Source organism: Nipponia nippon, unplaced genomic scaffold (assembly GCF_047370975.1).
Source record: "Nipponia nippon isolate SJK-2023a ecotype South Korea unplaced genomic scaffold, ASM4737097v1 scaffold_3, whole genome shotgun sequence".
Classification (NCBI taxonomy): Eukaryota; Metazoa; Chordata; class Aves; order Pelecaniformes; family Threskiornithidae; genus Nipponia; species Nipponia nippon.
Genome location: NW_028262347.1, coordinates 34,210,473 through 34,235,885, shown reverse-complemented (window position 1 = coordinate 34,235,885; position 25,413 = coordinate 34,210,473). Strand labels below are relative to the sequence as shown.

The following is a 25,413-nucleotide window of genomic DNA, read 5'->3' as shown; positions in this document are numbered from 1 at the left end:
TGTTGCAGCTTCATTGCCACCCACATGGAAGAGCAGTAATGGGTAATAGTCTGAGGGCCGTACCAGGCTAGGAGGTTTCCCAGTGATGTCCTTAACCCGGGCTGAAGGGAGGCAGCAGACTTCCTTAAGAGGAGGGTCTGTCTGGCATATTGGACCCTCTGTTCCCCTTAGAAGGGAGTCACTTACAACTATAACCCGTCTTTTTTCCTTTTCTTCCCCTTGTCATGATACACGGTGTAGGCCTTTCTGACCTTGGCGACACCTCTGGTGTGGATGGACTGTCATCCGCATCATCCATTGACTGGCCTTCCACCTCCAGAGCCTCATACCTGTTGTACAGAGGCACCTGGGAAGGCGAGGTGGGGAAGGAGGGTGTTTACCTGCTGCCCTGAGCATGGACTTGCTTGCATTCGCTCCTTTCCTTTAAGCTGCTGCCTTAAGCCTGGCAGGGGGAGGATACAGGATCCCCTTAATCTTGCTTTTTTTCTGGTGGCTGTTCATGTTTCTGTCTCAGAGAGGACAGAGCATAGTTCCACTAGTCTATCCTCTTCCTGAGACTCTCAAATACCGTCTAACCCACCCACAGGGGCCTTACTGCAGCCCACAGGTACTATCCTGTTATACGTGCACCTGTCTTCCGACAAGGAGTTTTAAAGTACACACGTGCAGTACAATCTGTGCTGTCTCTTCCTGAGAAGAATCTGATATATACTTGTAGTTTCTGTATAAAGATAACACTCCTTACTCCCATTTTAAAATAGGGGAAAACAAAAACACTAACAGTGGCAAGTATTTCTAAGTTCTTGACATTCACAGTTCAAAATGATGGAGAAGCTGTCATACTTTAAAAAAAAAAGATTATTTTGCAATTCAAATTCAAAAACTTATTTCTAACTGAGTGCAGTGCTGAAGGGGGATGGATCATGAACTGGAGTCTCAGTAAGTTGTTCTGATATTTAGAATTCACTAATTAATCATATACAACAGCCTTTTTATTCTCAGTATGCAGCTACATCAGACTAGTTATTTGGTGCCTAAGGAAAGGCCCCCTGGGATGCTTTCATGTCTGACAGATAACTATATATAATTACTTGTTTTATCGTGTATACACTACCATATGAATTAATTATAAGATATTAAATAGTAAGAAGATGCAGTTTGCCAAGTAAAACATTACATGATGGCAGACAATATTTGTTTTCAAAAATTTCCTATGATATATATTTTTTAAACTACATAATGTATGTGGAGTCCAGTGATGTTTTCATGAGACTGAGATGAAGGTTTCATTTTCTTCCATGAGTCTCACTTGCATGGGTAGCTGCTGAACAATATCTCCTACTGCATGTTTAACAAGGATGGTTTTATCTCAACGGTCTGTCTTCCTTTCCAAAAACTGGGGCAAGTTGAAATAAAAACAACTCTTTGTACTGTTAAAAGTGATATTTCTGAAATGCTGTAATGTTGTATTGTGTCATTTCAAAGCTGTGTAGAGCTTCTGTCAAGGAATGTAGACCTTGAGTGACTTTGCCTTTATTTTAAGCGTATTTTCTGTCCCAATAACCCCCTCTCAGGCTGCAGGAGATGGACAGAGGAATCATGAACTTAAGCAAAGATCAGAGATTTAAAATAACGGGAAGGGAAGAGCACCGAGGTGTATACAGTGTGTGTATATGTTATCGATGTAGTTTAATTATGGGCAAGGAAAGAACACACCTTGTGTGAGGATCCAATAATTAGAATTTATTTTTAGTCTAATTGATGCTTTAGCAGGCTAGTCAAGATATAACAACCTCTTATGAGTTCAGTTACAACAGTGCTAACACTTATAATCCAACTCACCCAGTTTCTCTTAAGGTCCATTAATAATTCAATAAAAATCAATAAACACAAATAGCTGCCCATTTCCTCTTACCCTCCCTATGCATTGCTACAGTGAGTTGTCAGTGGCCTAGGTTCTTTGCTCGGAGCAGCATGCTGGGGATGGTGGAAAGGTTATTTTATTTTCTATGTTTGGTCTTTGTGTATGCTTGAAGTTATTTTTGTATGTTTTAACTCAATACGTAGGGTGTGTTCTTGTAGTTGGTTCATGAGGTTAGTTATATTGTGATTCCTTAGGTTTTAGTGCTTTTCTCTTTTGGGGGAGGAGAGACACATAACTGCAGAAGGGTAAGCAAAAATAAAAATAATAAAAAACCCCAACAGCAAAAAAAGACAGTTTCAGAGGTCAATCATATATGCGTGACCATTTGGTAATTTTGCTGTTGGAGCTAGGCCTTTTACTGCCCGTTGGTAACAGCAAAGGCACAGGGGAAGAAAAAGTCAAAGATTATCTACAGAAGCTAAGAGTGATGACAGCTATGGTGGTGCAGTCAGCTGGGATAAATAACATGGGAGATTGTGAGAAAATACACAGTTTTGATTGAAGTTGATGTTAACGTCCTTTGTGGAATACGTCAGTTGGAAAAACTGCTGCACTGGGTTTGGTAGAGCAAAGCAAAACAAAAGTGCAGTGATCGGTTTGTGACTGACTGGAGTAACAGTAGTAGTTAAACCATTGGCTCACCTGGTGATGAAGAGCCTAGAAAGAGTAGTGGGAGGAGAAGGAGCAAGGGCTGTGCCAGAGCCCTGAGATATTTTGTCCTCTTAGTGGGTGAGAAAGGGTATATGCAAGAAGAGACGCATAGGAGCATAGTGTTGTGAAAACGAAAGTATGCGAGATACTGAAGCTAGGTTGTAGCTGAAAGCAAAGGGAGGTGGAGAGAATAGGAGCTTGAAATATGGTTGGGGGAACTGGGAGAGACCCTACTAAGGGCATTTTTATTGGAGCAATGGACTGGGAAGTTTTAATGTACTAAACAGTTGAGCAAGTTGGAAGGAAGAGTTTGAGGATGAGTTAGTCTGTTTGGTGGTGAAAGGAAAAAACCCAATACTTTCACAGATCGGTAAGCTGGTGGGAGCTTGCTTCAAAGTTAAGGAAGTTGTGGTCTGTCCTTTTTCTTTTAAGGAGGAGGAGCTGGTGAGGGGATGGGTTGAAGACAGCAGGAGAGACAAGGTAAGCAAGATCTGGAGACAGGACCGAACTTTTTCAGGTAGAAAGAGGGCGAGGGAGGAAAGCAACAGAGAAGGTTGATGTTGGAGGTAGAAGGTGAGAAAAGAAGTGCTATCGCTGGTGGAGGAAGACAAAGAGAAAGAAAAAGGACAGAGCTTTTTTTCCTTTGTGACCCTGTCCAGGATGCAGGACAGGTTGTGTTGGTTTTAAATCTATGTTTACCTTTTCCAATGGTATGGATTGCTGTGATGGGTCACTCTTCATTCTCCTCTTCTGTAGTCCCTTAATTGGTTAGTAACATCTGCTGATCTTGTGATGCCCTTTTTCTAGGTCAGGGACCAGATGAGGAAGTCTCAACCTTTCCCAGCTTGTCTATTTCTGTATAAGTCAGGTCAGTAGTGATAAAAATAAGGGCCTGAAGGCCCTTTATGGTGACCGTCATTACTGGCATCCATCCTTGGGATTCTCAGCAGAGAGGCACGCGATTTGCAGGAATGGTGGGTAAATGATGCCTCTGTTCTTAGCAGTGAAGCCTTCATGTCAGGATGGAGGTTTGCTGATGAAGTTGTGTGGGAGAGGTGAAAAAGCATTACCGTCTTCAGCATGTAAATGTGGGCCTTCATATTTCTGGGCTGTGAAGACAGAACCTTTCATTAACACAAAACATGTTTTTTTGTTTGTTTTGTTTTTAAATTGTAGGTCTAATCTACTCTGGTCTTGTGTTCAGGGCAATTTTTGATGCACTTATGAAATAAATTTTTATAAATAAAGCTTTTTATGCTCCTGTTTGCTGTCTTCCTAGGTACTTAATACTATTTGTTGCAAAAATCCTTCAAGAGCATCTCCCTGCCCACCATATGTCTCCGTAAGTGTGACCAGGGAGATCACTGATGCTAGATGCCATTGAGTTTTAAAGGGAATGGCTGGAGGCAGGACACTATCCATAAAGGATCCTCAGTTCTGGAAATAGCCTCCTCTCTTTACAGCCCAGATTTACTGACTTAGTACCAGACTCATTTGTTCTGGCAGGCTTTTGTGGTGGATAAAGGCAATGATGGATAGCGAGGCCTAAGGAGAGGCTTTGTTTGTTAGTGTGAGGCTTTGGTCAACAATGATTTATAGATTGCAGGTCAAGTTCTCTTCTTATTAATGGGATTATAAAACATAACTGGGAATTTCACTCTGGGGAAGCAAACTCATTAGGGTACAGGAGGAAGGGATACAGGGAGACTTTTCCTAGGTTATATATTTTGCATAAGTTTCATTTGAGTGCTTGGGGGTGATAAAGAAAGTAATTTTTTTTTGGTCTTGATGTTTTTTCAAATATAAATAAATCACTGAAGTGCAGATTCCAAACATTTTTGCACTAACCAGTTTTCCCAGAGATACCTTTTATCTGTTCCACTGGGAACAGAGCAGGTTGATGATCTCCATGACTACATTGTTGTCAGTACATCACAGCTGGTGGCTCAGTGTCACATCACAGACTTCAAGCACACAAGTCTATATTGTTGAGTGTGTAGAGCCATTGGAGTGGTGCATTCACCCTATTGAACTGACTGACTTCAGCATCTTACTGGCTAAACAGTAAGACGTTAATGTGCATTAATATGCTAACTAGGCTTTTTGGCAGGGGAAAGTTAAGATAAATGTTGTAGGCTTTCTTAGATATTGAAATGCATCAGGTTTTCTGTTGTACTTAATGCATTTGTGTCTAAAGGTGAATAAAAGGCTACATCAGTGTTTCAACCAGTAAGCAGGATGAAAAGGCTTTTATTTTGGTAGCTTTGAAAGAGAACAGATGTTGGGCTCTTTCCCTGCCCCAGTTCAGTCTTCCTTGATCTGTAATACCTTACCCTAACGTATACAAAGCTTGCATATACATTGCTAAAAGTGGAATGGAATTATGTGTTTTTAGTGTGGTCTATCTCTTTGTGACTAGTTGTCATTTGACTGTTACTTTATCCTTTTTGTATTAATTATCTTTTGTGTCCAGTGGTGATGTAATTAAGTGCTGAAGTTGCAAACTGTTTGTAAAAGCAACTTCTTATCAGCTGTGTGTCCATGGTGTAGAGCAATGGAGTTTTGACACTTGATTAGGGTCTTTAGGTGCCAATGTAATATAATAATGTGAATAGTAGCAATAATAACAACAACTTTATTTCCTTTGCATTCTGTATAGGTTCTCTAGTGAGCTGGGTGGGAAGGAGTTGTGTTTTCCAGTCAGTGTTTAAAAAATGTGGACAGTATCTTTGCAAATCAGTTTGAAAAAAAAATTGGATTTGTTCAAATGAAACACTTCAATCCAAAGTTAACCTGAGCACTTGTGGGTGTTTTTTTTTTTTTTTTTTTTTTTTTTGTAACAATTGAACAAGCAAGGTTTTGAAATAAATGCAATTATAAATAAAACATTTTGCAAAACCTCAGTATGTGGTATGTTGGCAAAATGAAAGCTTTTATTTAGAACACTTCTAAATTAGGAGGTTTGAATCAAAGTAGCTCTGGCTTTAAGTTTTTCACTGCAAAATGAAAACCGTTAATGTTTTAGGTCTCCTGTGGCTATTTACCTGCCAAAGCAATCATTAATATAGTTTTCAGAAAGTTCTATTTAATATTTTTGAGGCTTTGGATCTTTAAGTAGAATTTTCCAAGGGTGCCAAAGCCAGCTCCTAGGCAGTCTGTTGATGCCAAGAGCATAAGGCCTCTAATTACTCGAAGACTGATGTTACTTAAATACAAATCAACACCATTAATTTAATATGGAGTTGTGAACTGGAACTATGAAAGACACAAGTTGCATCATTTGTGGTAGTAGCTGAGGCATATGTTGTAACTGCTGGCTGGTTTCGGGAACTACAAATTTATGTTTCTGCAGAACATCTGTATGTCAGGAGATCTGTGCCATTTTCTACTTTCCGTGCAAAACCAGCTGCCTCTGCTGTAGTCTTGTGATAGCTTCACTTTTCTTTTTCTTTCTTAGGTGCCTTTGACAAAATGCATTTTGAGCCTTAGTATGCTCACTGTGCTCTCTGTAAATACACATTTATTTGTGTGTGTGTGTATGTCCATGAAAATTACAAAATTAGCTTTTCCAAACACCCTAACAGAGGTATGATTCTTCCAAGCCTGCAGACCTTACAGGGAAAGGAAGGGAAGAAAACCAGCTGAAGTATATTGGCCGTGAAACTCTTAGGAACTGAATTTGTGCAAAGCAGGCTGGGCTCACCACCCTGAGCATTCGCAGTGAACACCTTCATGGTTTGTAGTCAACTGGCCCCAGCTTCTCCAGCAGAACCTAGCAGAACAGTTGCACTGGGCAGAGAAACTGGGGAAAAGAGAAGTTTTTTTTTTCTAAAACTGAATGAAACTAGGAAATGACTACAGAATCACTAATATTCAGTGTGTCGCATTGTTTTGTTCTGGAAGGCGAATTTTCTTTTGGGAATGCAAAGGGGAAAAAAAAAGCAGGCAATGAGTGCAGTTGGTAAGTAGGTATTGATTTAAAGGCACTGGGAAGAGGAGGAAGAATTGGGAGATAAGCATACAACCTAAACAGGAGTAAAGTACAGTAGTTAACACTGTTGACATTTAGCATCACAGCATTAAGAAGTTAACCCTATATATCCAGTCTATTGTTTTGAACTCTGGAATCAGAGTTCAGATTCTGGAATCAGACTCTGGAACACAACACTGTTTTCCATCCAGAGATTTTATTTTCAACTCTGAAAGCTGTAAATATCATTGAAAACAGGGAGGAAATCAAAACTGATGAGCAGGAAGAATAACAAGCCAACAATCCACCCCTTTGATTTTTAACATACTTTTGTAGCAAGGTTCAGTGGCACATTGCATGACAATATAACTAGACATACAGAGCATCTCAGTAATGCTGTCTTTATCATTAATATTACAGGAACAGCGTGCTACTAATCACTTCCAAATTAATATAGCTTTTCTTCTTTGCAGCATAGTAATAGTGCGCAGAAGTTTTTTTTGTTATTTGCGGTGCTTTGCCTGTCTTACCACTGTAGTATAACTTGCTACAAGAAATAGGGATAATTTTGCAGCCCAAGGGAGTACCAAAACCAATCAGGTTTTGAAGTCCATGCCTATAGTGATTTATGTCTGGAGTTTGCTCTAAGGCTTAATACTGCAGCAGGTATTCCACGCCAACAAGTATTTTATCAAGTTGCAATTTTTTCTGCCAGAGAAGGTCTTTATATAAATCAGATTCTTTCAGATTCCTTTGATATGGTGTGTGTATATGTATCTATATACATATGTAGGTAGGTATGTATAGATATAGATTTATGTGTTTATATACATTAAAATTACCGACTGGCTACTTCATAGTTCTAAGAGGAACTTATAGTAAGTTCTGGTGTCTTTTCAGATCTTACCATGTTCCTTACAGTTCCTTCCCAAACAACAATACTTGTTAGAACAAAGGCATATAGTATGCATATAGTAGTGTATTCATAAACTGATGACTGCAGTGACTATACAGGTACAGTGATTGATGACATTGCAGTGCTGAGGCAGTTGGTCTGCTGAATGGGACCCCAGTTATTCTTTTGCTCTTATTTAAATCATAGGAATAACATCATAGGCACTTCAAAAGGAAAGATGTAAGCCAATGTAATCTTTGTAACTCCACTAACAGCTGTTCACAGAAAGCTCCTGCTACTTCTCTTGTTTGAACACTTCAAGCAGTTGTTTTAAAGGAGAAAGTAAAAAATCTTTCCAAAATGCATTGCTGCTCAAGTAACTTTTTGGTCTAAGCCACTACTGATGGAAGTGAATAGCGGCGTATCGAGAGATTGAAAAGAACACCTCTGAATTTGACTCGTGTTCCTCTTTGCCTTATTCACAGATGTTGATGAGTGTGCTGAAGGACGGCACTACTGTCGTGAGAATACCATGTGTGTAAATACACCAGGATCCTTTATGTGCATCTGCAAAACAGGATATATACGCATCGATGATTATTCATGTACAGGTAAGAGCTGTATATTCATGAAAGGAAATAACAGGATGATGGTATTTAGGAGCACTGATATGATTCTTCTGAAGTTAATCTTTGTTAGAGTCACAAAATGTCTACATGAAATGTTAAACAGAATAAACACCAATATAATTACAAGGATACAGTGCAGAAAAGCTAATGCATTTTACAGATTATATGTATGTTGTATCATTTGCCTGAAATTGTAAGGCAGTCTGGATTGCCTTACAGGTCTGCATGGCTTTGGGTACTGCTAGAAAAGGTGAAGGGAGAAGGCTGAAGGGAAAAATAAGAGAGCAAAAGTAGTGTTATGGGTTAACTTGGTTTCCATGTGGCATACCAGTACAACTTCACTTGGCGTGAATTCTCTTGCATGGGGGAAGTTCCCCAGCTGAATCCTGAGTTCAAAGGGCAGGAGCTCTGCCTGCCTTGAGCCACTGGACAACAGGGTCGGTCTTATCTCTGTCCCTTCCCCCTTGCTCTACTGCCAGTGGATGCTCTAGAGAAGCTGTTGGGTTCATACTGACTTTCTGTCTTCTAGTCATCTTTTACTGCAAGGTATTTTAGGGTTATGGAATGAACACTGAACACTTGAAACAGCCTTCCATATCAGAGCCAGGCTGACTGTAAGTGTTCCTGGGAGGAATGTGTTTGTTCCTACTAGACAGATAAAGCAAATATGATTCAAAGATGTGGCACACTCAGTGAAGAAAAATGTGTGTGAACAAAATAGTACCACTATTTTGTGTGCACAGGGGAACGCATTAGCTCTTTCTATAAGAGGATATATTTGTTCAGTAAAACTCTCTTGGAGTTTATATTCTCTAACAGTAAAGCTGGCTATAATTGGATGAGAGTATTCAGAATGTGGAGAAGTTAATTTGTAAATTTGATTCTGTCCATTATGTCTTGGCATTTTTGAGCATCAATGATATGTCTTGGTACAGAAACAGCTTCTTCATAAACTGTCAAAATTTGCTTGCCCAAACATGCACAGCACTCAGGGACATGGATTTGAAACCACATGCGTGTGATTTTTGTGTGTATTGCCTTACCTGTACTTGACATTCCTCTCACATACACTGGCAAGCACTATTTTACTGCAGTAAGCCAGTTCTTAAAGGACCAAGTTATAGGCTGCTTGCAGCAGGTCCTTTCTGAAGCAACCAGTATGTTTCTGATCACGCTCTCATGTTTCCATGCTCTCAGCTGAGCAAAGCAATTGTTTCACTACCTACCGAGTGTGAATGTTGGGATTATTTTAGGACTGACTTCGTCTAAATCACTGTGATACTTTTTCTGCTTTGCTTCCCTTAACTTGCTGTTCTGATTGAACTCTGCAAATGGTAAACCATCACAAACAACTTCACAGGTGCATTTGGTGCCTATAAATATAATAAAGGTATTTCTCGGTACTCTGCACATTGCATTCCGCATATTTGTGAAATTCAGTGTAGTTCAAGAGCTCTGGAGAGTCAAACTGGTGTAAAACTCACTGGAAATTCATTACAGATCTCACATTCCAAATTGAGTTTGGCTCCACATTTGTAAATAGTAGTTTCCTGTGAAATCAGCCTGATGGGTAACAAAATGAATCATTCCTTTTCCACCTTTCCCTTGATCAAGCTGGGAAAAGTTAATGCAAAAGGAATCTAAGTAGATGAAATAGTTTCGTAAGGTTTCAAATCTTAAGACTCACTAGGCGAGATGAACTGTAAGTCACGCGGTGACTTTCTGTATGTCTGAGCAATGCCACTCGCTGTCATTTGGGACCTGGAGTTTTTCTGGAATTAAATTATAGTGATTTTTGGATACTGAGAGGCAACCATGAGGATGCAGTGCCTGTTGGGTGGTAGAATTTCCACGAATGGCAAGCTAAGATCATTAAGTGTATATGTCACTTTTTTTTTTTGGTTCCACAACGAGTGTGAGCACCTCCAGTGGAGGCACTGGTCAGTTTCTGAAGTATGTAGACTTATGAGACTCTTGCATGACATTTCCATCAAACAACTAGTGAGTGAAAGGTTAATTATATTTTAAAAATTGAAGGAAACACAGGATACATTTAAAGTCGTGTGGTTTGATCAGTAAATGGCATTTTGTGCTTGTTTTAGTCTATATAAGTGACATTGAGAGCATTTACATTATAGCACTGTATTAAAGCAGGTGACAAGTGTATATATTTGTACATGAGACTGCTATAGTTTTTTCACCCCTCAGCATGTTCTTTGCTCTTTGCTGATTTTGCCATCTATTAACACTCCTAATTTCGGAGACTTTCATGTGCACCCGTTTGCCCAGATATAAATCTAAGAGGTAAAGTGAACAGAAGTAGGGAGGATATGTTGCTGTGGCTTTAACATGGAGTCTATGGAAGTTTTAAACTACTAGATTGCTTAGCATTGTCTCTCCTGAAGAAACTCACTGTGTTCTGAGAACCAGCAAAAGCTTGGTGTAGTAGAAACACTGACCGTGTTTACAGGACATTGGTGAAAGATGTGTATGTTAATAAATCAGTGCAAAGTAACAGTGGGAAGAAGTTTATGATGCTAATGACAGTACTTTGCTGTCCTGCAGGCAGACCAACAGCTTTAGTCTAGCCTGTTGTGCTTGGGGTATAGCTGACTTTTCATAAGTATGATTTTCTCTTAAAGCATACTGCGGTATTTTAAAGCAAGTAGTTCACAAGAAAAACTCATTATACTTCCCTTTATTGTCTTTTTTTGGTTTGTTTGTTCATTTGTTTTTAATGTAAGTGGAGCCTTAATGACATTCAGCTAAACAAAAGATATCTAGGACTTGAGAAGGAAAAGTACTTTCCATGTAAGTTTTGTTTAGAGAATCGAGGCAGTAAAGTGTGTTAGGGATCTCAACTTGTCTCAGCCACTCTTGCATTTGCTCTATTTAAGTCCATCAATTTAATCTGCCCTTTATTATTGTAGAAAGCAGCAAGTAGAAATCTTTGCTCTTTGAGAATCCAGATACCAACTTGTCCGTGCCCAGCACACCTCACTGTGCATCACGAGCTCACGGCCCATTCACTGCAGCTGGGAATTATTTTGGTTAAGCTCAATTTTCTTGTCATGACGGTGCTAGTTCTTGAAGTTAAGGGCATAAACCAAGCCTTTTTATCTGGCAGAAAAGCAGAACACTAAGGAGAAAAGCAATCATGATAGACCAGAGAGACAGAGTTCTGCAAATTAAGGAGATATTTTTGAAAGGTTTTGTGAAGAGTACCCTGTTTAATTTGGCGTATCTGTGAAAGTAAGGCTGTGCACTGTCCTTAAGGGAATTTTCTGGGTTTTCCATATTTCTTTTTTGTTCTAATAATGAGATTTATTGTAGAAGCTACACAGAATAGTTCATGGATTCCGTAGTCTGTAAAAAACCTGGTGTTTACATCTGTCAGAAATGAAAAGTGGGAAAGAGGTCTGTGAAAGGAATGGTATTTTAAAACCAATTCAAACACTGGTATGCAAAATACCTTTACATTCATACCAGTGGATAGACTCTGTTTTATGTAATTCATGCAAAAAGTGGGCATTGTACGATACAATTTCTGCACCGCTCCTTTCTTTTTTCCTCGAGATAGCCTGAAGCATCAGCTTTGATAACATCAGTTCTCAGCTACTGCAGAAGGGTATTATAAAGATGCCTGTTTCCAACTACTCATGAAAGCCCTGCTGCAGAAGCCTCACACAGACATCTCTTGTGTGCAAAAGCAATCCCGAGTATCTTAGGGGCACCTTGCTACTGCAAGCATACTACAAAAACTACTAAGGGCCCAGGCTCCAGGACTTACGTTGGTGTGGTTGCATAGTATGCAGTTCTGTTCAAATCTCTCAGTACTTGTGTACAGTGTCCATCGCACTTTGTTTTTTTGCCAGTGTTTGCAACTAAATTTATTCATTCAACCGTCTGTTGTCTTCTGCAGAATTTAAAGTTTTTATTTATTCTATTTATTTAAAGTCTTTATTTGCCTCATTGGGTTTAACTTGCCGGCTGAAATATCAATGAAACTGAGGAGGAGGCAGATTTTTAATCCAGTTCAGAAATAACAAGAATAGGGCAAACAAGTGACAACTGACCCTGTGTGTTACTAAATGTTAAATTTTTAAAATATGTTTCAGGTCACACTGTTGCTTGTAATGCTGTGTAATCGAATCCAGTTGTGGAACCGTAGCTGTGCATAAAATAGCTGACTTACTGTAAGCTGGGCCAGAAGCTCTGGTAGCACATTCTTGGGAATGTTACTAAGCAGTAAGAAAATGTTCTGTAGCTTGGCATTAATATGTCATTGTTTGCACAGGATAGCTGAAGCACAGGAAGGAGATGTTGAAAAATTATACCTGAACCTTGATTAGGCAGGTTATGATGTGAGTGATGTCCACGCAGCTTGCTGGCAGGCTAACGTAAAATGCCTTATTGTTCCATTCTATGCACACATATATAATTTAGCAATCATTGATCAAAACAGAAGAGAGACATAAAATCAGTGACATTGAAGGGTTTTTACTCCTGCATGAGACATTTGAAAAGAAATCTGTGCTATCTATCTCTGTCAGAGTCCTGGGCACAAAAAGACTGATTTAGACAGCATATAGCTGCTTCCAAAACAGCTCCAGTCTCTTTCTTCCTGGCATGTTTATTGCAAGTTTTACAATAGATTCTGAATTACATTTTGATTTTCACAACAAAGGATGTAATGAAGACATCAATTTCAGATTTTTTTTATTTGTATTCATCTCGGAAGCAAGATCTGCAGGGTTAGATTGAGTTAGTCACAACCGTATTTACACAGAAATCTGTTGTTCGTGACTGACTTTATGTTCAGAAATCAATCATAAATATGAGAAGGGGAGATGAGTCCTAAGCTGCACCCATATGCCAAATGGGTGCACAAACTGCAAATTAAAGGCATAAAAAATATGCCCTAGGCTACCATGCTTTCCCTACTTTGGTATCATCTCATTCCCCTTCCACTTTGCTTCACAGAACCTGAAATGTAATGGTGGTGTGCTGGGGGAAGGAAGGCAGAAAATGGCATGAGTCTCTGCTGGGGTAATTTTATATGTGTAGTGGTATGGTTCACCATCGCTGTTAGATAGGATTAAATCTGAACGCCTTAGTATTTTTCTGGAATAGTAACACTTGCATCCTTACTCTGCCTGGGATTACAAAAATGCATGGGCTGTTTTCTTGACTGAAAAAAAGAAAGTTTTCCTTCTAGAAACGAGGATGCAGCCAATGTCACCTCTAGTCTTTCAGGCTGCTGTGTAATCTGCAGCTGGTAGCTGTGCTCTGAACAGCGCAACACATATCCTTTCCTGCACCTTTTTTTATTTTTTTCCAATGGAAAAGGGAGAAGTTAGGAAATGAGAGATGAGAGCTCTCTCTTTTTCACACTTGGCTCTAACAGTGAGGAGTTCTGGCTACACACAGTAGATGGTTAATCACGTTTAGTCTGAACAGATGTCTTTAGTTTCCTGCCTTGGGACCACTCACCTATCTAAGTAACCCATCAAAAATGAAACAGAAGAAAGAACACCCTGTGAGATTTAGTGCATCCTCCCTAGATCGTATTAAGGCAGAGGAAAATGCATGCCGTGGCACGCATTTTCTGAGCCCCAGATGATGTTTAAGGCTCTGTTTCTGTGCAGTCTCATGGGCCACCTTGTCTTATTTTTTTTGCTTTCCAGTCAGCATAAAAGGGGGAAGTGACTCTGATGGAAGTGCTGGTGACACAGAGTGCTCAGCCTCTTCTGTGGGTGGGAGTCCCCGAGGCCATGTGCGGAAGGTAACGCAGTTGATGTTACCCTCCCAGAGAATTCCTGTCATGTTTCACACTTAGTGGTACCGGAGAGGGAGGCGTTGGGGCTCTCCATGAGTACCCTAGAATGGTATCTTCATTTGACTCTCCCTGTACGTGTGGTCTGGGTAAGATGATAAATGACCAAATATAAGGTGGACATATGAAGTATGGACTGTGTTAGTGTATAGACCAGACTCTTTTAACTAATGTTTATACATGCTGTCATCTATGGGGTTTAGTAAATTATCTATTACATGTTTGATGTTTTTTTTTCTTTTTTACTTTTTTTTTTCTTTTTTATGAGAAAGAAGTTGAGTGATCTACAACTTTGCACCCTGACACCAGTGAGATTTTACAATTGCACTGTACTTTGGCAGGAAATACATGTGAATTCTTGACTGATTAATTATGAAAAGCATATCAGGAGTGTTGCAAATCATGGCCTACTTCTTCCAAGCATGGTCCGGCCACATGAGCAGCCATGTCCATCCCTGCAGCAGTGCTGAGCTGCGTGGGACAGCTTCCATGTGCGGAGCTTGGCACTCACATCCATGTTTTAAATGCATGCAGACCTTGTAACTTTTTTTCATGACCATTTTGGTAAATCCGTTCCAGATGATTGTCTTTCCTTTTCATTTTCACTTAAGCCAAGCCATGCTGATTTTTTGCTACTGCTTGCTTTTAGAAAGAAATAGCTTAGAAACCAAAGGAGATGGTGAAATAGGTGGAGATTCTAAGTCTGTGAGGCTGTTATTGTGCATTACAGCCTGGTACCATCATATTTGTGTTCCTGGGTTTGTTTTCTGACTTCTAAAGAAAATTATGAAGGATTTTTATATAACATACCATGACTGTGATGGGAACATTTGCAGGGTTTATTGTTCTTCAGTGAGGCATGGTTGCAGGGTCTAAATAGGTGGAAGGGATGAAGTACTTCTTCAGAAATGAAAGCAATAAATGGAATAGATGGATGGCTTTGGTCTTTGGGCATTCTGACTTGGCCATATGGAAGGCCTACTTAAAGCAATGAAAGATGTGTTAGACTCACTGGGCTTTAACTAGGTGTATCCAGCTGGATCTTGCTAGGCCTCCTCCCCTCCACCCCAGCATATCTAAGCCTTTATGAGTCTTGGAGATTCTTCTAACAACATTTTTCCCAAAATGCTGTCAATGCATTCAGCAGCATTTAGATTTTTTTTTTCAATAGCCTCTCACATTAAACTGAAGTCTAATAATTGTTTCTGCGTAAATTGCCAAGAAGCATGGCAGTAGCAAGTTGAGTGACACCTGAAATGTTAATTTTTTGGAATACTGGAAGCTCTGCATATTTTTCAAATAAAATTGAATCACAAATCTGTTGCAAATTGGAAAGAAATTCCAAGACCAGCATTAAAATAATTAAGGGTCTGGGGAGATTGACTTGACATATGGGAAAGATTTAAGGAGAAAACTACACACTACTTAGCTGCATAATGATGATGAACGTGCAAAAAGTAGGAATTGTGATATCAATAATACTAATTAATAATTACTTGAGGGGTGTCAATAGCAAAGGGGAAAATGTAGGGGAAAGGCCTGCACCACTGCAAATCAGTGGCCAGCAGTTTTTGACATTTATGTTTGACCCATATACTCTGCTCTTTAATGATATCATGGGGTGACTTTGACACAAATGCACCTCGTCATAATGTATAGAAAACAGATTGTCACATTTAGCCCGTCCAGTGCTCATGCATCTGATACTATTTCACCTATGTTTGTGCTTTTTTTCCCATGCAGCCGTTAATGTTTTCTCACTTTGATTTTCCAACAGGCCACACCATTGTGACTTATTTTATATTTGCTCTGCTCATAGTAATCGAAGTTACATTCTTCCTAAGCCTTCCTGTTTCATTCCATTCTTGTAGGTAGCTGTGGCTTATAAACAACCTACACATCTGCTTGGATTTCAGCTAATGTCACCGGCGATGTCCCCACTTAAGAAAGATATTTGTTGGTTTGGTATTTGCTAACCATTGATACATGGTGGGGTTTTTGAGTGCGTGTTTCTGTGTGTATGAAAAAGGATTTTTAAAGAAGCATCTCTGGAATACTTCTGTCACCATGCTGGCGCTGAGTCAGGCGACGATGGGCTAATGATATTCTCTAGAGAGTGGGAGACTGTTTTCTTTCAGAACTGGCGAATTTCCTCCACTGCGTTTGAACATGAAGTGTTAAAGGTATAGTTATAGTCCTCAGTAGAAATTGAAGTTACCTTTAGAGGCTTCTCTTCTCTCCCCATCTTTGGAAGTCTCAGTAGTAGTTTTGTACATCTGATAAAAAAATCTGCTTTATATGTGTCAGTGCCCAGTTTTCACTATCCTATCAGTCAGGAAATAAACACATCTGTTTTTTTTTTTTTTTTGTACAGTGTATAGCCAAAGGTTGGGTCTTGTCTCCTTTTCCTTCATTAATGCTTTGTTTACAATGTAAGTCTCCTGAGGAAGCTTATGAGGACACAGAGGCAGTGTCTTTGCAATGCTAATGGAGCCCATCCTTATCCCCCAAGCGCAGATGCCCCCACTATGGGAACCATCAGTCTGGCATCTGGATGAACTCGAAATATCAGTAACAGGGACCTATGATTTTGTTGAAATAACACAGCTAAATACTGTTTATGATTCAGATCTCCAGATTATCAGGGAATTTGTGGGCTGCCCGGTTGTCACCCTCTGCTTCTTGCAAGATACAGCTATTTTTGAGGGGGGAATAGACTCCCTGTCACATGTTTTTTTTATTACCGTAGTACTCTGACACACTTTGGATGAATGATTCCTCTTGGCATCTAGAAACTCAGGTTCATAAAAGTGCATCTGCCTGTGGGCTTCTGTGCAGATTTCACTGGTTTATTTTTGACTTGTAAATCCAATTATTGTTTGGGACATGAACAGTCTGAGAAATCACCTCTTTTTCCTATACTGTGCAGCAGAAAAGACATTTAATGGCAGGGATACTTGAGAAAAAGTTTCGTTGAATTGCTTGTGAGGATGCTGAAGGTAAAATCCATCTTTAATCCCTAGGGCACAGGCCAGGTAAAATTCCAGCTTTGCAATACATTCCTTCCAGATATTCAGGAAAAGTTCATTGATGGGTTCTAACATTGGGCTGGAAATGAGTTTACACCAATATACATTGGTAGGAGATAGACTCCAGCTAGCTGTGAAGTGTGGGTATTGTGCAATATCATGTATTACTAGTTATTTTTGTTCCAAGTGTACATTTCAGTTCCCACAAATGAGTTCTGAGAACTGAAAGGGAATGCTTCTCCTTATTTGAAATGAAGAATAAAATCTAGCTTACATGCAAGGAATGTGGGCTATGTTTTAGCACCTGCACCAGCCTCTTCTAATAGTATAGTTGCCTGGGTTTCCATGCAGGAAAGCTGCTGTAAGACTGATGTAATCCAGAGTTGAATGAAGTCATCTAGCTTCTGTGTTTAAACCTGCATGCTTGTCCTTAGTTAGTTAACGGTATAAAATTGGCCTGCTTTTTCAGACACACAAGAGCATCCACAAGTCATCCTGAAGATAGTAAGAGCTGATAGTGCTTAGTACATTGGTAAATGAGGCCACATTTTAATAAGTGACTAAATATGGCCACAAAGTGCAACTTTATTCAGCACTGCTGTATACCCTTTGTCCTTCACTGCTGCAAAAAAGTTAAAAAAAAAAAAAAAGTCTGTGACCTCAGATGAGTCATATACTTATAGTATACCAGCTTTGTTACTTGAAAATGCAGTAATGTGAGACAGGATGACAATAAAAGCTAATTTCTTCCTGTTTATTTCCCTTGACTTATTTTGATGAATTCAGCGACATTTCAAGTTTTCCTCAAGTTCTGCAGCTTGTACAACAGCTGAGCTTGTTGCCTATACTTAAATAAAGACAGAATAATTGCGCGGTATGGTGCAAGGGACAGAGCAATAAACAAGCATCCTGACAGGGGCTTGTTGTAACATCACTGGAGTGACATACTGTGGCTTGAGTAACGAAATGTTGTAGTCAGCAAAGCACCAGAGAAAACATGCAGTTCTGGATTTATAATGATGTGGGCAAGATGAACCATCTGTCTTTTCCATCTCTGATTTTGGTGACACCCCCTGCTCCCCTGTTATATTAGAAGTAACGCGCATGCGCATGCATTATCACACAATGTAGTCCAAACTCCACTGAGGCAATGGTGTCCAGCTATACTGTCAGGGTTGCTGTTTGTAATAAACACTCTAGAAGTCAGCTTGTATGCACAGACCATTTTTAACTCAAAACCTGTTTGATTCTGATTTCCATTACTTGGCCCAGTTTTCATTCTGCTTTACAGTATGTCAGCCTACATGAAGCTCTCAATCCTGTTTCAGGATAAATTTTCTCCAATATCCACTTTTGAGCTGTAAGATAATTCACAAAGCTAATAAAGGAATGATCACTCAGACTGAGCTTGTTGCTATGCGACCGCATTACTAAGATAACAACACAAGTAATTTTTATATATCTGCTATATCTTATACAATGGAACTCATTTATGCTTTATTTGAATTGAATTGGGTTATTGTTGACAACTTAGTTCGGAGGCTGTTTTAACTTCAAATGAGACCTTTTTTTTTTCTTCCTAGAGGATACTTTTTAGGTCCCATTCCCTCCTTGGTTACTGACCCAGTTCATAACAACTGTTCATCTGGCTATGCAATTATAGCAGGATTGACTTCTCAGCTGATCAAAATCCAACACATTTTTAAAGGGTCTTTGGTAGAATATGATTTGAGTTGATAAATAGCAAATGTATTCCCTTGACAAAGATACGAATGTATGGTCATCATTATTGGATACTTAATTCTTTTACAGAAATAATTCTTTTAGCAAATATATATATATTTGGTATATTTGGGGGGTGTGTGTGAATATATATAGATAGATAGATATATACACACCAATGTGTTAGAGAACTGGATTCCCTATTGGCTTTAGGAATAGAGGATGGTAAAGGTATGATATCAAAAGCAATTCTCTAACTATTTTGCATTTCTACATTTTCTGTATGTACATATGCTGTTTAAAATCTGTCTGTAGAAACAGACATCAGAATTTATTATTTTGTTTTACAAGGAATATATTTTGCATTCTTAGGGTGATGAGGAAGTTTTCAATGTATAAAAAGATGTATAGGTGTCGGCTTGAGAATATACTCAGTCTGAAACAGTAACTCAGAAAAGAGTGAGATCTTTCATTCATGTAAAAATTCTGAAATTACAATATTTTCAAACATTAACATTGCTTAATATTTCTCTCACAGTATTACAATGGACATCCAGTGTACATCCCATTTCTCAGTGTTCTGAACCCCTCAGCAGCTTCCAAGCGCCCGGCGTCCCTTGACAGGTTCTCCAATGTAGTGATGCGCTGTGTCAGTAAAATATGATTTGAAATTAGAAATGAAGGGGTATAGCAAAATTAACAAAGTGTATTGTAAAAACAGACAATCTAACAAACCATACAGCACTGAATGAATTATTCATTTCCATAGCTAATTACATTGGTTCTTCATGTTAGAATTTTACTGAAGTTGACACAGGAGGTGGAATTCAGTTTGCAATTTAGACACCCCAATGTAGATGTCTTCATTTAAGCTCACACTGTTATCATCAGAGGTCAAGGATTCAGCTGGCCCCAACTCAGTTGTCTACTTCCATGTTCCTGCAGCAGCAGGAAATTTGAAATGATCTAGGCAGTTGTCATCATGGGATTAGGCCATGTAGGTCCTGTGCTCCCTCGAGTAACAGCTGGATGCAAGCAGAGTAAGTTGCCCCTCTCCATGCGTTCGAGCCCCTTATGTGTGGGCAAGTCAGTCCCATGTTAGGTATCTATTTTACATTTGTTGAGTTCTCTAGGTTGCACTGACTGAAATGGGAACTTAGATGTTCATAGCAAGATCTGGTTGCCCAGTCGTAGGTCGAGTGCCTTTTTAGGTGCTGTAGTGTGTCCTACTTGGTCTCCAGCTGCTGTTACAGTCTTCCTGCAGAGCCTTCCATTACACCTAACAACCTTTGCTGATGTCTTGGATACCCAGGAGGAGCCAGGCTAGGTGTCGCTTTTTAGCTAGGTGTGTGTTTATGCAGTGGAATCCTGCCCAGTAACACGCATTTAGGCACCTGAATTTAGGTACCTTAATCTGGAGCTGAATTGCACCCAGAATTACCAGCAGCCACGCAGCTGCAGTGGAGTTTTCTTTAGAAGAGTTTAATACAAGAGACTGAAGAGTACATGGGGTATTGTCTGGTCAAAACTTCTTCATCTGTTCATCCCAGTACCGGATGGTAGTTGTGGACTGTGGGAATTAGGATAATGGTAGCGAGAGGATGGCTGGTATTAACCGCAACATGACATCCTCTCACAGCTGGACCTCCCCTGGCCCATCCTTCTGTGGATGATCACAGACTGTGAAAGATAGACTGCAAAGATCAGGAAACACGGTAGGTAGCCTTGAGGACAGTTTCTTTGAAGTTATAAGGATCTTTCTGGCTCAGGAGATGGGAATCTGCTGCTGTCTTATTGAGCGAGCCAGAAAGCGAAGGAAGTTGGATAGCTCACATCTATCATGTCTGAGCCAGCTGGTGATTGCCTCATGCCAGGAGAGCGTAGCCTGTGCTCAGAGGGACTCCAGCCAAGGTCAGTGAGAGACTGGAGCTACTGTATGAAGCAAGACAGTTTTAAAAAAGGAACAGTGGAGTTATTTAAGGTTATGTGGTCATGCTATATTGAAGTCAGCAGTTTTCTACAGATTCACAGTAAAATCAAGGTGACTGTAATCATGACATAAATTATCCAGGTTCTGAGGGTAGTGGATAGAGCTGGCAGTATATGGTTATAATGTCTGTCAGTCTGTTGGCATTCTACTGTTGAAAAACATTTCCAGTCCTAAGATAACACAGTTGTAAGAAAAGGCAGAGGGTAAGAAAGATAACTGTCTGTCAAGACTCATAAGAGGAGACATAAGATTTTTTTCATTTTGTCCAGGGCTTCAGAAGCCTTTTTTTTTTTTTAATTTCATAGCTGCAAGTGTTTTCTTTGAATTAATACGGAAGTTTCCTGTTTGGACAGATATATATCCCTGAATTATTCCTGTTCAGACAATCTGTGAGCATGGAAACTTTTAATTCTTTATAATTTGATTCCCACTGCGTGCTACATGGCTTGTCCAGTAATGAGTGACTCCTGAAACAACTTATAAGTGTCCTTTGTTTTTCATGTAATGTTTATAAGAGATTAACCTGCTTTATGCTAAATGGCAGAATGTTTCCTTAACTCATGTTTTATACTGTCAGTTATTATAATTTAGTATTTGTCATCTTCTTTGACAAATCCTTCCTAAGTTGTCTCTGCGATAAATCTTTATCAGTATTACTCCCTTTTGTCAGTCTTTTGGACTGATGATTCTTGACTTACAAAAACAGATGTACTTTGCTGCATCAAAATGCTTCTTCAAACCAGAAATTCATTTCTACAGCCAGAAATATTTCAGAAATAGCCTTTTGGGTTACAACCCTGTCTTCCAGCTGTGTGCTTGAGTAGTGGCCTTACTTGTGGCACAAACCCCTCAACCACAGCAGGAGTTGTGTACTTGCTAGTCCTTCATTGCATGCAGAATTATGCTGAAATGTACCCTGAAATGTGTTGGTGCACAAAGTAAACATATTGGGCTTATCCACTTCACTGACTCATCTGGTGTCTGTGTTCCTATGCGTAATCCCAAAGAAAGGTTTATATTTTTAGTTCTGCATGTAACTTCTGATTCACACTGAAATGTGCTGCTGATTCTGCAGGCAGGCTGTGGCTGGTCCTGCATGAACACAGTGTGGAAGCTAAACTGGCACTTTTTCTGCCCTTCTAATTCTGTCTAAAACTAGTTTCAGTTCCAGAATTTGCTCAGTCTGTGTTTACCAGTTCACCTAAATGAACAAAGAAGTGATTGGCAGGACCTCTCTGTGGCAGTCAGAAAGAGTGGGCCAACAAGAAGGAACAAATACCACCTACTGACAAAATATATTGGAACCCATCCTGAGGGTTTTATTCTGCCAGTGCCCCAAGGAAGACTGGCCAAACCATCATCATTAATTTGAAAAGTCACATTGATACAAAGGGAAGCATCGCTGTCTATGCTGTGCTCCGGTACAACGTAATCCTAAGGTTCTTGGGTGAAATTTCACTTTTGCTAGTAAAGTTACATATTGTGAGGCAGTGTTTCTGAAAGTACTGTGTCTATAAAAGATACTTGACATTCTTCCTGAGGACATTCTCAAAATACAGAACTGTTCTCTCTTGTCTTTTTTTTTTTTTTTTTTTTTTTTTTTAATGAAAACACTAGTGGTTTTGAGGCATCTTCAAGACTGACCTAGAAAACTGAAAACAGAAATTATTTTGGAAATGGTAATCAATTTACTTTCTTGAAATCAGTACCCTTTACAATGTATGTAGTCAGATGTGCAAAAATTGAGGCCCTTCCCATCGAATAACAAAAAAGTTTGAAAATCTTGATGTTTCTCTTGCAAACCAAGAACTCTGTCAACAAGCTTAGCAATAAAATAGGAGACTGCTCTACCTAAATGGTTTGTAGGAGTTTCTGTAGGAATATTTTTTCTTTCTGACAAGCTTCCAAATCATCTTAAAAAGACTGTATCTGTTTCCTACTGTCATTATGCTCTGCAATCTTTTCACATTATCTTAAGTATATTCTTAGGAGAAATGGTGCAAGGAATTGTATCTATTTTATATTTTAAAAGTGAAAGATATTCCAGGGAAATGCTTATGGTCAGGTAGCTTGGTTAGCCTGTAACTCACATTGCTTTAAATCAAAAGTCACTGTTGTCTCCTGCAGGTGTTCTTTAAAATTGCCACAAGAGGGTAATGAGAATTAAGTATCTTAATGTTTTATCACTTTTTTTTTTTACCTCATGTTTTGCTCTGGGAATGAGCATTTTCTGAAAATGTTGATGGTACTTATTTATTTGCATTTTATTCCTTCATTTTATTTACCTGTTTCAGTGTGTTTCCCTTCCAATATATTAATAAAAGAAATGAGCATTTTATTTAAATGGGGAACAGAATTTCATTGTGAATACTTATTTTCTAATGCAAAATAATATTAGAGTGGTAGACTGTTTAATCATGCAATAAAAGATGAATTTATACTATCCCAAATATCTGTCTTGGCAGATATTGGAACTAATTTGTAAATACTTCCTAAGTTAATGTCCAAGTCACATGGAAATGGAGATTTGGACTGGACTGACAAAGATAAGCAGCTATGAGTCACACAGACCAATCACCAGGGAAAATATATTGTCAGCAACAGTAATTACAGCAGGTAATTGTAGCATTTACCCTGTTAGAGACCACTAAATGTGATGAGTTTGGAACATACCAGTTGTCACACAGTGTTAACTTTGATGTTCAGGGTTTGGAAGCCTGTAGTAGAATCTTTTAATGATGGTACATTTAAAAAAAAAAGATAAAGGTTTTACACTGTTCCAAGTGAGCATAAATGACCAGTTCTTTTCAAGATAAGAGGACTGATTTCTGGAAAGGTGGGGGTACATCAAGAATAATCTGTTTTAATTATTTTTCTGTATTTTTAATAAGTTTGGAGTGTGCACATGCTTGGCAAGAAGAATTTATTATCTTATTTTTAGCTCTTCAGAAGGTGGAAGTGGATGTAGAATTCAACTTAACTTCTGTCTACATCATTCCAATGTTTGGGAGGCAAATAGAGATTGTGGTTGGTGGTAGCCTGAACAGATATTCCAATCTGCTTTGAATACCCTGTGTTTATTCACTTAGTACACCTTCCATGGAGTGGGCTTCATCTTAGTTTGAAGTCCTCCAAAGTTGTTCACAACATCTCAGCTTAAATCCTAACTTTTCCGAAGAGGAGACATGTGAAGGAAGTAGGATTACAAAGGTGAAGTCATCCTGGGATGACAGTAGTATTAGGAAAATGGATTATCTGGTCAAGTTTTGCTTTTTTCTTAACTCTGTGGTTTGATTCTAAATTCCTATTTTGAGTATTTGAGACCTGGACAATACTGAAGACTTAATGTCATCCATGATTCTGTTTATTAGAGCAATTCATAGTGTTCTTAAATAGGACAGCAGATTTGATGGCAGAATTTTTCAAATATGTAAAGTTTGCTAAGACTTTGCTAAAGTTGTAAAGTTTGCTAAGATGTGCTTATGCAAATATTTATTTATCAATATAAAATGCATATAAGTATCCATATATGTAAGTACAGAAATAATTATTTGTAAGCTTGATTGGCACTAGGAGTTGAACTGTGGCAACAAAAGCATGGTCTGGGCTAGAAAATCTACCCGTGAAACAAGTAAGTTAGCCAGTGTCAAGTTTCATGCCATTGCAGAGGGGGAAAGGAAGATGAAAGCTGGTTTCATTGCATCTCATTTCATTGCATCTCTGTTACTGTGCTGTGCTGTTTTTTGTTAGAAGCAGTGCAGACAGCTCTGCAGGGTATCTCCTGGCATCAAGGGCTATTATGTCTGAACCGTGGAAGCCAGGAGCAAGTCCTGGCTTCCACAGCTGGGTATGTGTGTTAGCTCTTCCCTGACGCTATGCTATGGTGAGAACCGGCTGTACCATTCTCCCCAAGTGTTTTTGTTTCCAGGGAAGGCAGCTTACGTGCAGTGTTTGTGAAGGATACATTTGCTATGCTGTTTTGGTGCGCCTCCATAAACTGTCAGGGAGGATGTGCCCAAGGGAAAATCGGGAGCATCACTAGAGACGGTATCAAGGCTGACCTAAGGGCAAAGCATCAATATTGTTGTGCTTTACCATGAATGAAGCATATCTTTGTCCCTGTTTTCAAGTAGGGAACGCTCTTCAAAATCAGGTGAGCAATACTGGAGGAAGGCCTCCTCTCCCCATAGAGCTCAAGCACTACAGTTGTTTCATCAAAAATAATACTGTCCTACTTGATATCCAGTGAGACATCTGAGTGCCTGTGTCACAGTACCGCCAGGGAAATAAGAGGAATCATCTCATGCATTAAGAAATCTCCCTGCTGCATAAAAGGACAGAAGAACTATTTGTTCCCTAATATTTATGATTAGATAAGTTGCTCCAGATTTCTGCAGACAAGAGCAGGATCAAAGCAAGAGCAGCATTTCATCCACCACTGTGATGCCTCTCATTTTCTTCATGTGGCAAGTACTGTCCTTGGTAATGGTGCTGTGTGTTGTAGCTGTAATTTCCCCAGGAGCCCCCAGAACAATGAGTTCGCAAACTCTGGTCACAGTGCTATCCCAAAAAGAATAGGAGAGGGGCACCAGCTGTCTCCAGAGAGCCTTGAGTACGTCTATAATTTATTAAACCAACTTCAGCCAGTACTTGATTGCTGAGACATCTTTCTCCTGTCCCGTTGTATTTCCATCCTTCTCTTATCTCCGTGGTGAGAAACAACATTGCTCAGAGGTGTTTCTGTGGAGCCCTCTGGTTATATAGATG

General features: G+C 39.3%; 1 protein-coding gene across 1 annotated transcript in view; it reads left to right on the top strand.

The window, feature by feature from the left end:
* Nucleotides 1-25,413, top strand: part of NELL2 (neural EGFL like 2) — a 155,529-nt gene that overhangs the window by 79,402 nt on the left and 50,714 nt on the right. Inside the window, exon 13 of the mRNA XM_087766512.1 lies at nucleotides 7,926-8,051. Within this exon, the coding sequence (XP_087622638.1) occupies nucleotides 7,926-8,051 (126 nt within the window). The remainder of the gene's footprint in view (nucleotides 1-7,925; nucleotides 8,052-25,413) is intronic.